Source organism: Aquarana catesbeiana, linkage group LG06 (assembly GCF_042186555.1).
Source record: "Aquarana catesbeiana isolate 2022-GZ linkage group LG06, ASM4218655v1, whole genome shotgun sequence".
NCBI lineage: Eukaryota > Metazoa > Chordata > Amphibia > Anura > Ranidae > Aquarana > Aquarana catesbeiana.
In genome coordinates this window covers 85,029,974-85,042,681 of record NC_133329.1, presented here as the reverse complement: position 1 = coordinate 85,042,681, position 12,708 = coordinate 85,029,974, and the positions used below count along the sequence as shown (strand labels likewise).

The following is a 12,708-nucleotide window of genomic DNA, read 5'->3' as shown; positions in this document are numbered from 1 at the left end:
CACCTAAGTTTAAAGTGTTTCTAAACCCACAACAGAAAAAACAGAAAAAAGTCTGTATATGCAGTAAAGCATGCTTATTATACTCACTCTGGAACCTAAGGGGTTAATCATCCGCATTGTGTAAAAAGGTTGTTTGATCGTGTATGCACAGATCTTCCCCTTCTTGCATTGTGCCAAAACATGTCTGGATAAGACAGAGTAAATAGAGTCAGGCTGCACATGCTAAGTTTGGTGTGAATTGCTAGAGAGTTTTTTTTTCTTGGGAGAGTGCATGTGATTTGCATAGGGCCAATCGGCACTGTCCAGACAGAGGGTCAGGGGTCCTGCATCCTGATAGGACAGCAGTGCAGTATGAAAACTCCTCCTACAAGCTTTAACCAGGCACTGATAGAAGTCACAAGACCGCTAAATACTGCTGATGAGAAAAGGTATTTAGCAGTTTATATTTACTAAAATGATTGCATTTCCATGTTCTGTGTACTGTGGGAGACCAGATATAGTTGGGTTTAGTAACACTTTACATTCATCTTTTCACAAAAAAATGAAACATCAGGGTCAGCCGCCCCCCTGTCCATTCATCCGACCCCTTTCAAGACATCGGCACATGAATTCCAACGGGGAGGGGCTGTTTTTTTGAAGCACAGATTAGAGCCAGAGGCTCTAAAAGGCTTCAATATAGGGTGGGCTCGGGTCGCAGAGAGTGCGCTCTCAGCCCAACCAGGTGTGTTACAAGAGCGAATGAATATTCGCTCTTGTAACACTGATCCTCCTTCCGACCAATCAGGAAGCGGGTTTTGACACTGGTCACCTGATTGGCTGAAAGGACAGGAGATCCTATTGGATGCCTAGGAGGAGGAGGGGAGGAGCTGGAAGCTGGAGGAGAGGACTCGGAGCCAAGCCGCTGCACCACGTTGCCTGCCACCCACCACGATAGGGTAAGTGCCGGACCGACCAGCAAACAGCGGGGGAGTGGGTGGCTATTTGCCACCCTCCCAAAAAAAAAAAAACACCAGCCGCCACTGTGAAACATTGAACTAACACTGTACAACTGAACCCTTCGCAGTCCCCAGAACACTTACCTTCAAGTAGCTTTCACTGGCCAAAGCAGGGGTTTGGGGGTTTTAAAATCTGTTGTTCTTTTCCCCTTTTTTCCTTAGGGATGCTGGGTGGGATCAGAGAGAGTGGGATCAGAGCAACCAGTGTGTGACCAATCAGATTCATCCTAAAAGAAGACCGCGGGTTTCTAACCCCTGAATTCCTGCACCGGGTGCATGGGCAATGAAAGTTAATCATCCATGGAAGTAAGTACAGCAGAGACCGACTGGGTGGGGAGGTTTCATGGTGTTAATTCACTTTTTCATTTTTTGTGGAAAGGTGAGCTTAAGGCCAGTTTACAGCGGGATCGCTCAAGAATGCGCACGTTCCTATGCAATTCCTGCACGCTCCCATGCAGTGCATTTTGACAGATCATTCATTTGAATGGGCTGCAAAATGCACCAGACCATGAAAAGATAGTGTTTGCTTTTAAAAATGCACTGCACCAAACCGCATAGTACTGTGGTACCTTGCAATTTGGTGCCCACAAACGCACTACAATTGTGATCTTGCATTTGGGGTGCCATTAACAATACACTGGCAACCCTATGTAGATCGCAAGGCTTGTGCATTCGAGTAGATGGAACGTGCCTTTCCCGCACTGTGTTCTTACACTGTAAAGCATTCTCCAAGAATGTTATGTAAATGATTTGTGTTTTTGTAATGTTAACTTCAAAGGTGCATAAAAAGACCCCTCCACCATGTTTTTTTTTTCTTTTGCCTTGGTCCCCCACCAATGACAGTGCCCAGGTTCCCATGCCTTTTTTTTTTTTTTGTTTTTTTTTTTTTTTTTACAGTGGTTTGCCTATTAGCTCTAAAAATGGCCAGAATTTACTAACATGAGTAGTGCACCCCATAAGAAGCCGCAAGTATGCTGGGATCCCCCACCCTGCACAGCCTTGCACATCAAATTTTCACAGGCACTCTAGAGACAGAGAACAGTCGTTGACTTTGTTTTTTTTTTTTTGTTATTTATTCAGGGTTAATAACTTGGGTGGGAATGGGAAGTTATGGGATACTCACTTGAAATTAGCAACAAACTTGGCAGCAACTTCAGGGACATCTTCCTATACGCTGTTTATATACAGTCTATATACAGCCTTTTTTTTTTTTTAACCGCTTGCTGACCAGGCCATAGCTGAACGATGGCTACATCACTGTCGGATAACTCTGGGAGGGTATACAATGACGTCCTCCCAGAGGACGCACCCGGGAATGTCTGTGACTTCCAGACCCGGCACGTCACGGATCGGGGTAAAGGGTCAATGACAGAGGCTCTTTACCAGGTGATCGCTCTGCCCAGTGACAGAGCCATCAGTTGTCAACGAACCAGAGCATGTCTTGTTCAGCTCCTCCCCTCTTCTCGCACTAATCGGTACAGTGTGCGAGCAGAGGAGGGAGGCGGTGCAGCAGCACTGTGGGATGAATCTGGAGTGAACACAGCGCAGATCTGTGCCCATCCATCCTCAATCATGCTTATCCATCCTCATTTATGCTCATCCATCCTCATCCATGGCTCATCCATCCATCCTCAATGATCAGCCCAACCACATCAGTGATCATCCGTGCCACATACATGCCACATCAGTGCTCATCCGTGCCACATCCATGTCACATCAGTGCGCATCTGTGCCACTTCCATGCCACATCAGTGCTCATCCGTGCCACATCTGTGCCACATCAGTGCTCATCCATGCCATATCCATGCCACATCAGTGCCCATCTGTGCCACATTCATGCCACATCAGTGCTCATCCATGCCATATCCATGCCACATCAGTGCCCATCTGCGCCACATTCATGCCACATCAGTGCTCATCCATGCCACATCAGTGCTCATCCGTGCCACATCTGTGCCACATCAGTGCTCATCCATGCCATATCCATGCCACATCAGTGCCCATCTGTGCCACATTCATGCCACATCAGTGCTCATCCATGCCATATCCGTGCCACATCAGTGCCCATCTGTGCCACATAAATTTCACATCAGTGCTCATCCATGCCACATCAGTGCTCATCTGTGCCACATCAGTGCTCATCCATGCCATATCCATGCCACATCAGTGTCCATCTGTGGATCAAGGAGGGTTGCCAGCCAGTATTGGTCCTTCTCCTTGATACCACGAATACGAGGATCCTTACGCAGGCTTTGCAGTATCAGGGAGGCCATGCAGCGTAGGTTTGCTGAGGCATTCGGTCCGGAGTCCTCTGGGTCACTAAGGACGACATGGTCCGCAGCCACCTCCTCCCAGCCACGTACAAGTCCATGTGTTTCTTGGGACTGATCCCTTAAAGACTGCTGCTGATGCTGAGTGCCAGGCTCCACCTCCATACTGACACAATCTTCCTCCTCCTCCTCCTCCTCCTCGTCCTCTTTCTGTGTGATCGGCGGGCATGCAGAAACACTGTCTGGATAAAGGGGGCCTTGAGAGCTAAGGAAGTCCTCCTCTTCCTGCCTCTGTTCTGCCTCAAGTGCCCTGTCCATTATTCCACGCAGCGTGTGCTCCAACAGGTGGACAAGGGGGACAGTGTCACTGATGCATGCACTGTCACTGCTCACCATCCTCGTGGCCTCCTCAAATGGTGACAGGACAGTGCATGCATCCCTGATCATGGCCCACTGGCGTGGGGAAAAAAAACAAGCTCCCCTGACCCTGTCCTGGTGCCATAGTCGCACAGGTACTCATTGATGGCCCTCTGCTGCGTGTGCAGCCGCTGCAGCATGGCCAACGTTGAGTTCCACCTGGTGGGCATGTCACAGATTAGGCGGTTCTTGGGCAGGTTAAACTCCTTTTGGAGGTCCGTCAGCCGAGCACTGGCATTATATGACCGGCGGAAATGCACACAGACTTTCCTGGCCTGCCTCAGGACATCTTGTAAGCCCGGGTACCTGCCCAAGAACCACTGCACCACCAAGTTAAGGACGTGAGCCGAACAGGGCACATGGGTCATTTGTCCCTGTCGGAGGGCTGAGAGGAGGTTGGTGCCATTGTCGCAAACCACCATTCCTGCCTTAAGTTGGCGTGGCGTCAACCACCTCTGAACCTGCCCCTGCAGAGCTGACAGAACCTCTGCCCCAGTGTGGCTCCTGTCCCCCAAGCACACCAGCTCAAGCACCGCATGGCATCTTTTGGCCTGCGTACTTGCGTAGCCCCTTGAATGGCTACGGAGCACCGCTGCTTCTGAGGACAAAGCACAGGAAGAGGCCATGGAGGAAGAAGAAGAGGAGGGGGTGGAGGAGAGAGGTGTGTCACAATCATTAGCATTTTGGAGGCGTGGTGGCGGAACAACCTCCAACACTACTGCACCTTGTCCTGCATCCTTCCCAGCTGCCAGCAGAGTCACCCAATGCGCCGTGAAACTTAAGTAACGTCCCTGTCCATGCCTGCTGGACCATGAGTCAGCGGTAATATGCACCTTACCGCTGACCGCCCTGTCCAGCGAGGCATGGACATTACCTTCCACATGCCGGTAGAGAGCCGGAATCGCCTTCCGTGAGAAAAAGTGGCGTTTAGGTACCTGCAACTGAGGAACCGCACATTCCACAAACTCACGGAAGGGGGCAGAGTCTACCAACTGAAAAGGCAGCAGTTGAAGTGCTAGCAATTTTGCCAAGCTAGCATTCAACCGCTGCGCATGTGGATGGCTGGGAGCAAACTTCTTTCGGCGGTGCAGCAGCTGGGGTAGGGAAATTTGCCTGGTACAATCTGACGTCGGTGTACCAAAAGCAGATTGCCCACAAGTACTTGGCTGTGACACACCTAATTCTACACCTTCATTCCTCTCAGTGCAGGTCTCAGAGAGGACTGAAGGTATAGTGGGGTTGGAGATCTCAGCTGATGAGGAGCAAGGAGAGGTCCTCTTTGTTCTTTGGTGTGGGTCTTTTAGATACGCTTGCCAACGAACTGCATGGCAGGTCAACATATGTCTGGTCAAGCATGTGGTACCCAAGCGGGAGATGTTTTGGCCACGCGAGATACGCTTGAGACATATGTTGCAAATAGCAGCGGTGCGATCTGATGCACTCGTCTCAAAAAAGGCCCACACCAAAGAACTTTTTGAATAACGCGCAGAGACTGCAGCGCCCTGCACATGTGGAGCTTTGGGGTGTGATGCAGTCAATGTGCTGCCCTTAGGCTGGCCCCTGGAGGGCATCCTGCCTCGTTGGTGATGTGCCGCCTCTTCCTCCTCCTCCTCTCTCCTATCAGGCACCCACGTTGAGTCAGTGACCTCATCATCCCCTCCCTCCTCATCACTGGAGCAAACCTGGCAGTATGCTGCAGCAGGGGGAGCATGACTGCCAGATTGCTGTCCTTCTTGGGCACCCCCTCTGTCTGCGCTCATGTTACTGCCTTCATCAAGCTCAGTATCATCATCAGAGCCTTCCAAACACTGGGCATCCTCCTGGAGCATGTACCCAACACTGTGGTCAAACAGTTCGAGGGACTCCTCAGGAGGACATGGTGGGGCTAGGGAAGGAGTCACTGATGACATTGAGCCGAGGGAAGAGGCCGCTGCTTTGCCAGACAAAGTACCCTGGGCATGGGTGAGAGAGGATGAGGAGGATGAGGACGGCTTGGTCATCCACTCGACCAAGTCTTCCGCATGTTGTGGCTCAACACGGCCAGCTGCCGAAAAAATTTCCAAGCATGTCCCACGGCCACATGCTGATGAGGATGCACCGTCTCCATGACCAGCACTAGACACAGAGCCTGCTTGCCCTCTCTTATTGGCTTGTGACTGTCTGCCTCTCCTTCTTGGCCTTCCAGACATACTAATGGCCTGTAGCTGCACTAAGCTGGGATATGTATATATATATATATATATATATATATGTACTGATACTGCAGCTAGCAAAATCAACTGCCTGCCTGTAGTATGAGAACACCACCAACCTTCTACAGGTAGCTTTAGCTGAACACTGTGAGGTGGACGCACCCCACTAACTTGTAGGTTTAGCTGAACACTGTGAGCAGGACGCACCCCACTAACTTGTAGGTTTAGCTGAACACTGTGAGCAGGACGCACCGCACTAACTTGAAGGTTTAGCTGAACACTGTGAGCAGGACGCACTGCACTAACTGTAAATAGTCTAGCTGCCTGACTGTGGTACTAATAGGATCAAAAGAACACCAGTAATTTTCTTCAGGTAGCTGTATATACTGTAACAAGACAAGCCTGCCTGTCAGTAAGAAGATAACAGGAACGGATCTAGCTGAACACTGTGAGCAGGACGCACCGCACTAACTTGAAGGTTTAGCTGAACACTGAGCAGGACGCACCCCACTAACTTTTGTAGGTTTAGCTGAACACTGTGAGCAGGACGCACTACACTAACTGTAAATAGTCTAGCTGCCTGACTGTGGTACTAATAGGATCAAAAGAACACCAGTAATTTTCTTCAGGTAGCTGTATATACTGTAACAAGACAAGCCTGCCTGTCAGTAGGAAGATAACAGGAACGGATCTAGCTGAACACTGTGAGCAGGACGTACTGCACTAACTTGTAGGTTTAGCTGAACACTGTGAGGTGGACGCACCACACTAACTTTTAGGTTTAGCTGAACACTGTGAGCAGGACGCACCCCACTAACTTGTAGGTTTAGCTGAACACTGTGAGCAGGACGCACTACACTAACTGTAAATAGTCTAGCTGCCTGACTGTGGTACTAATAGGATCAAAAGAACACCAGCAATTTTCTTCAGGTAGCTGTATATACTGTAACAAGACAAGCCTGCCTGTCAGTAAGAAGATAACAGGAACGGATCTAGCTGAACACTGTGAGCAGGACGCACCGCACTAACTTGAAGGTTTAGCTGAACACTGAGCAGGACGCACCCCACTAACTTTTGTAGGTTTAGCTGAACACTGTGAGCAGGACGCACTGCACTAACTGTAAATAGTCTAGCTGCCTGACTGTGGTACTAATAGGATCAAAAGAACACCAGTAATTTTCTTCAGGTAGCTGTATATACTGTAACAAGACAAGCCTGCCTGTCAGTAAGAAGATAACAGGAACGGATCTAGCTGAACACTGTGAGCAGGACGCACCCCACTAACTTGAAGGTTTAGCTGAACACTGTGAGGTGGACGCACCACACTAACTTTTAGGTTTAGCTGAACACTGTGAGCAGGACGCACCCCACTAACTTGTAGGTTTAGCTGAACACTGTGAGCAGGACGCACTACACTAACTGTAAATAGTCTAGCTGCTTGACTGTGGTACTAATAGGATCAAAAGAACACCAGCAATTTTCTTCAGGTAGCTGTATATACTGTAACAAGACAAGCCTGCCTGTCAGTAAGAAGATAACAGGAACGGATCTAGCTGAACACTGTGAGCAGGACGCACCGCACTAACTTGAAGGTTTAGCTGAACACTGAGCAGGACGCACCCCACTAACTTTTGTAGGTTTAGCTGAACACTGTGAGCAGGACGCACTGCACTAACTGTAAATAGTCTAGCTGCCTGACTGTGGTACTAATAGGATCAAAAGAACACCAGTAATTTTCTTCAGGTAGCTGTATATACTGTAACAAGACAAGCCTGCCTGTCAGTAAGAAGATAACAGGAACGGATCTAGCTGAACACTCTGAGCAGGACGTACTGCACTAACTTGTAGGTTTAGCTGAACACTGTGAGCAGGACGCACCCCACTAACTTGTAGGTTTAGCTGAACACTGTGAGCAGGACGCACTGCACTAACTGTAAATAGTCTAGCTGCCTGACTGTGGTACTAATAGGATCAAAAGAACACCAGCAATTTTCTTCAGGTAGCTGTATATACTGTAACAAGACAAGCCTGCCTGTCAGTAAGAAGATAACAGGAACGGATCTAGCTGAACACTGTGAGCAGGACGCACCGCACTAACTTGAAGGTTTAGCTGAACACTGAGCAGGACGCACCCCACTAACTTTTGTAAGTTTAGCTGAACACTGTGAGCAGGACGCACTGCACTAACTGTAAATAGTCTAGCTGCCTGACTGTGGTACTAATAGGATCAAAAGAACACCAGTAATTTTCTTCAGGTAGCTGTAAATACTGTAACAAGACAAGCCTGCCTGTCAGTAGGAAGATAACAAGAACGGATCTAGCTAAACTGAATACAGTGTATATATATATATGCAACACCTGGGATGCATATATATACACAATACACTGTAAGTGCAGCTAACTGACTGACTGTTCTGCCTAATCTATCTAACTCAAATCAAATGTCACTGTCTGTCTCTCTCTCTCAATGAACGCCGGAACACACACTACACAGGGCCGCCGTGCAGGCGGCCTTATATAGTGTGGGGCGTGTACTAAATCCCCTGAGCCATAATTGGCCAAAGCCTCCTTGGCTTTGGCCAATTACGGCTCTCTGTTCAGGCGGCGCTGTGATTGGCCAAGCATGCGGGTCATAGTGCATGCTTGGCCAATCATCAGCCAGCAATGCACTGCGATGCTGCAGTGAATTATGGGCCGTGACGCGCCACACGAATTTGGTGCGAACAGCCCATATCGTTCGCAATTCGACGAACGATCGAACAGCCGATGTTCGAGTCGAACATGGGTTCGACTCGAACACGAAGCTCATCCCTATATGTGTTTATATAGTTTGCGCATCTCCTTTGTGTTTATAAATCTAGTATGTGTATGTATGAATGTGAGTTAGGGACCTTAGATTGTAAGCTCCTTGAGGGTAGGGACTGATGTGAATGTACAATGCATTTGTAAAGCGCTGCGTAAATTGACGGCGCTATATAGGTACCTGAAATAAATAAATAAAATAAATAAAAATCTATGTTGAAATTAAATATTTAATTTTGTTAGGAGATAACAACATCCACTTATGTTTACAAGTGTTTGGTAATTTTTTTCACCTTTTTATTCAGGTATTTTGTATATGAGTGATTGGGTGAACGCAGATTAATTCACATACACACATACTTACCTGCTCTGTGCAATGGTTTTCACAGCAGCCCCGATCCTCTTCTTCTCAGAACCCCCCCCCCTCCTCCAGCCAAGTGCCCCTATAGTGGTAGAGGGATGATGGACTCAGATTTTTACAGATTATCATAATGAGGACAAAATCATGACCTCAGCTCAATTGGCCTGTATTCAGCAGCCCACAAGAAAGACAGGGAACTCCCCCCCTCCAGGAGAGCCAATTCACCCGAGTTGAGAAATCCAAGGGTAATAGGTCAGAGAGAGCGACAAATCAAATATCCTTAGAGTCAAAAGAGTTATTGTTCAACTGGTTGCAGCAAACCGGACAGTAGACATCCCCCCACATTCCAGGGACCACACTATCCCTCTTCATCAGGACTGGATGAAATGGTAGAATGTTAAATGGACTCAAAAGTACTCCTGCAGGCAGAGGATGTTATAAACAACCTCTGTTTCAGTAGAAATGGACCCCTAAAACGTGTTGGATGTCTTTTTGAACAATAAAGACTTTCGACTCCTAAAGATTTTTTCATTTGGTGCTCTCTTTGACCTATTATACTATAGTTCCATTCTGGTACAATAATTAATGTGGTCTATTTGTCTCACACATAAAAAGACCATTAAAATGGGCAATTGCAGCCGAACTGCCAAATGCATGGTTTAACCCTCACGGCGGGGTCAGCAACCTTTTTCCACTTAAGAGCCGGATTCAATGTATGTGAATGCATTAAGGGCCGCATTCCCCTGCTAATAAATGAAGATAACATTACACAGCCCCTACACCTCTGGCCCCCTTTACATTACACAGCTCCTGCACCTCTGGTCCCCTTTACATTACACAGCCCCCTGCACCTCTGGCCCCCTTTACATTACACAGCCCCCTGCACCTCTGGCCCCCTTTACATTACACAGCCCCTGTACCTCTGGACCCCCTTTATATTACCCAGCCCCCCTGCATATTACACATTCCCCCTGCGTATTACACAGCCCCCCTGTACATCACACAGCCCCCCACCCAGCCCTCTAGCTGTGTAAGCACGGAGGGCTGGGGCGCTTTAAAAAAAAAAAATCTTATTTATTTCATTTTATTTTTTTATTTTTACACTATCCCTTTGAAAAAAAAAAAATATTAATTACTTTTATTGCTGTCAGAAGGAATGTAAATATCTCTTGTGACAGTAATAGGCAGTGACAGGTACTCTGAATGGAGGGACCTGGGGTCCATAACACCCCAAATCCCTCCTTTGCACTTAAAATCATTCAAAATGCCAAGTTTGGCTGTTTTGAATAGTGTAATTTTAAAAATGTGGCGCCTTTGAGTCTTCTGGAAGTGATGTCATGATCTGGTTTACTAGATCCGAGACCTGATAGAAGCTGATTACAGCTTTGTTTGGGTCTCTGGCCAGCGGACGTGTCGGCTAGTTGCTCGGGCCTCCCGGTGGGACAGAAGAGCCCGGACGAGTGGCGGAAGGGGGGGACGTCTTTCCCCACTGCTTGGGATAACAGATGAGCTGCTTCTTAGCTGCATTGATTGTTATCCCAAGAGACCCAACCGCCGGCTCTAAAAAATGGTACGGGGTGATGCCTGCACCTCCTAAAGCCAAAGCCTGATATGTATGTATGGTAGGTATGAAGGGGTTAAAATGTCCGAGGGCCAGGTGAACGTGAGTTCATCATGTGCACTAATGGGCCGGACATTTAGAGGCGGCGGGCTGAGTGCGGCCCACGGGACATAGGTTGCCGACCCCTGCCTCATGTCAATTACAGGGTAAAATTAAGCCCATGGAACCTGGGACCACAACAGACATTCTCAGGGTGGCAGATGGGGGAACATCCTTTGTGAATCTTATAATATAAACATGGAACACTGTCCCTGTGAACCATCCATCTGTATGCTCATAATTTCTTTAGCTTTGGATTAAGTTCAGAAGGGTTAGATCATTTTCCATTTTCACAGTTGTCTCTCTCCCCATTGATGACTTCTTGTTTTGGTGAAATATTCCAAACAAGAACACATACTTCAGCAAGAAACTGAGTTACTTAAGGTTCCTACAGCTTAAAAAGTGCTTTCATGTGTTTCTCCTTCTCTACTAAAGAGGTTGCCCTCATCTTCTGTCTTGTTGACCACACGGGAGGAAATTTCTCCCAATGGCACCCGACAGCCATAAAAACAATAGCAAAAAAATTCTATCCTACTAAAAAATGGAAGGAGGTCTGGTGATTTTTTTTATGAATACACATCCCAAACAGTAGCTGTTTTGTAGCTCCACTGTTTTTGTGAAATCCACTGTTTTTGGCTGTGAAAAGGGTCCATCATTGAAAGGTATTACTGGACATTTTGCATGGCATTGCCCTCCCACCCTATAGGCCAGATATATAACTGTTCATCACTCTGCTGGAGGTCTTGGTGATCAAAAGAAGAAACAGGTGCTGGCAGTGTTAATTGCCAATAACATGGTTATTTAAAGGGCTGACAAACTTGGAGTTGTACTGTAGCCACCTAAAAATTCAGCCGGACTGGCATTTACTCTGAAAATGTCATCCCTATGTTAATTCTTGACCTATTGTTGGCTTTAATTTCTGTGCAAGAATAGGCCACTGCCAAGTTGCCTGGGTGCAGAGTGGTAATACAGACACATCATGCCCTGCCCCTCAGTACCACATTCTCAACACTCTGTAGAGGTGAGCAATGGAGAGGAGAAGAGAGGGAGAGGGTGAGGGAGAAGAAGGAGAAGAGAGGAAAGAGAAAGTAGAAAATAGAGGAAAAGCAGAATGTGTGTGTGGGGGGGGGGGGGATAGGGAAAGGAAGGGAGGAATGTAAAAGATGGGAGGAAACCATGGGGGGGGTGAGAGAGGAGGGGAAGAAAAGACAGGGGGGTAGGGACTCACATTTCAGTAAATCCTTTATCAGGTGGCAATTAGGTTTGAAACTCTTTAAGAAGAGCTCCAACTCCCTACCCCCCCACCAGAAAATTAAACGTAAGCAGTTACAACTACAGTATCTGCTGACTTTTAATTTTAGGACACTTACCTGTCCAGGGATCCCATGATGTGAGCACCCCAGACGATTTTTTCAATCAGCTCTCTGGTGCTGACGCTGCCATTTCTTGTGAGGGCTCCCTACTGCACATGTGCGAAACGTGCTACACTTTATGAATGGCCCGGTAGTGAGGGAAGGAGGAGGGGTCTGAACTTGGGCAAAGTCACCCGGAAGTGGCAGTGGAGGGGGGAGGAAGCAAACAAGCAGAGCTTCTCCTTTTGGATGGAACTCCACTTCAAGCTGGGTACATACTATAAGAAACAAAAAAGCAAAAAAGCAAACAGTCCCGCTAAGTATTGAGGCTATTGGAGCAATATGATATAAGCCCCCAATAGTATATGGCAATAAAATACACTAGGTGTACATGGATGATATAAGTTGGGTAGACTCAACTGAGTATAAAGCAGAGCGATTATAACATCAACTGAGAATAAAGCAGTGTGAATAAAACATCAAACATACATGAATACAAAAAATGTCATAATATAAATGAACAAGTGATGAAAAAAATTGTGCAGTGACACACTGATAAAATATAAATTACTCCATAGTGGAAAGGAAATAAGTCCATATCAAATGAAAAAACAGAATATAAGTGAAAGTCCATAAAAAACTAATAGTGATCCAAAAAG

General features: G+C 47.3%; 1 protein-coding gene across 1 annotated transcript in view; it reads left to right on the top strand.

The window, feature by feature from the left end:
- Positions 1 to 10,679: 10,679 nt before the first annotated feature.
- LOC141148030 (pentraxin-4-like) overlaps positions 10,680 to 12,708 on the top strand; it is a 67,756-nt gene continuing 65,727 nt past the window's right edge. The window contains exon 1 of the mRNA XM_073635188.1: positions 10,680 to 10,700. Within this exon, the coding sequence (XP_073491289.1) occupies positions 10,680 to 10,700 (21 nt within the window). The remainder of the gene's footprint in view (positions 10,701 to 12,708) is intronic.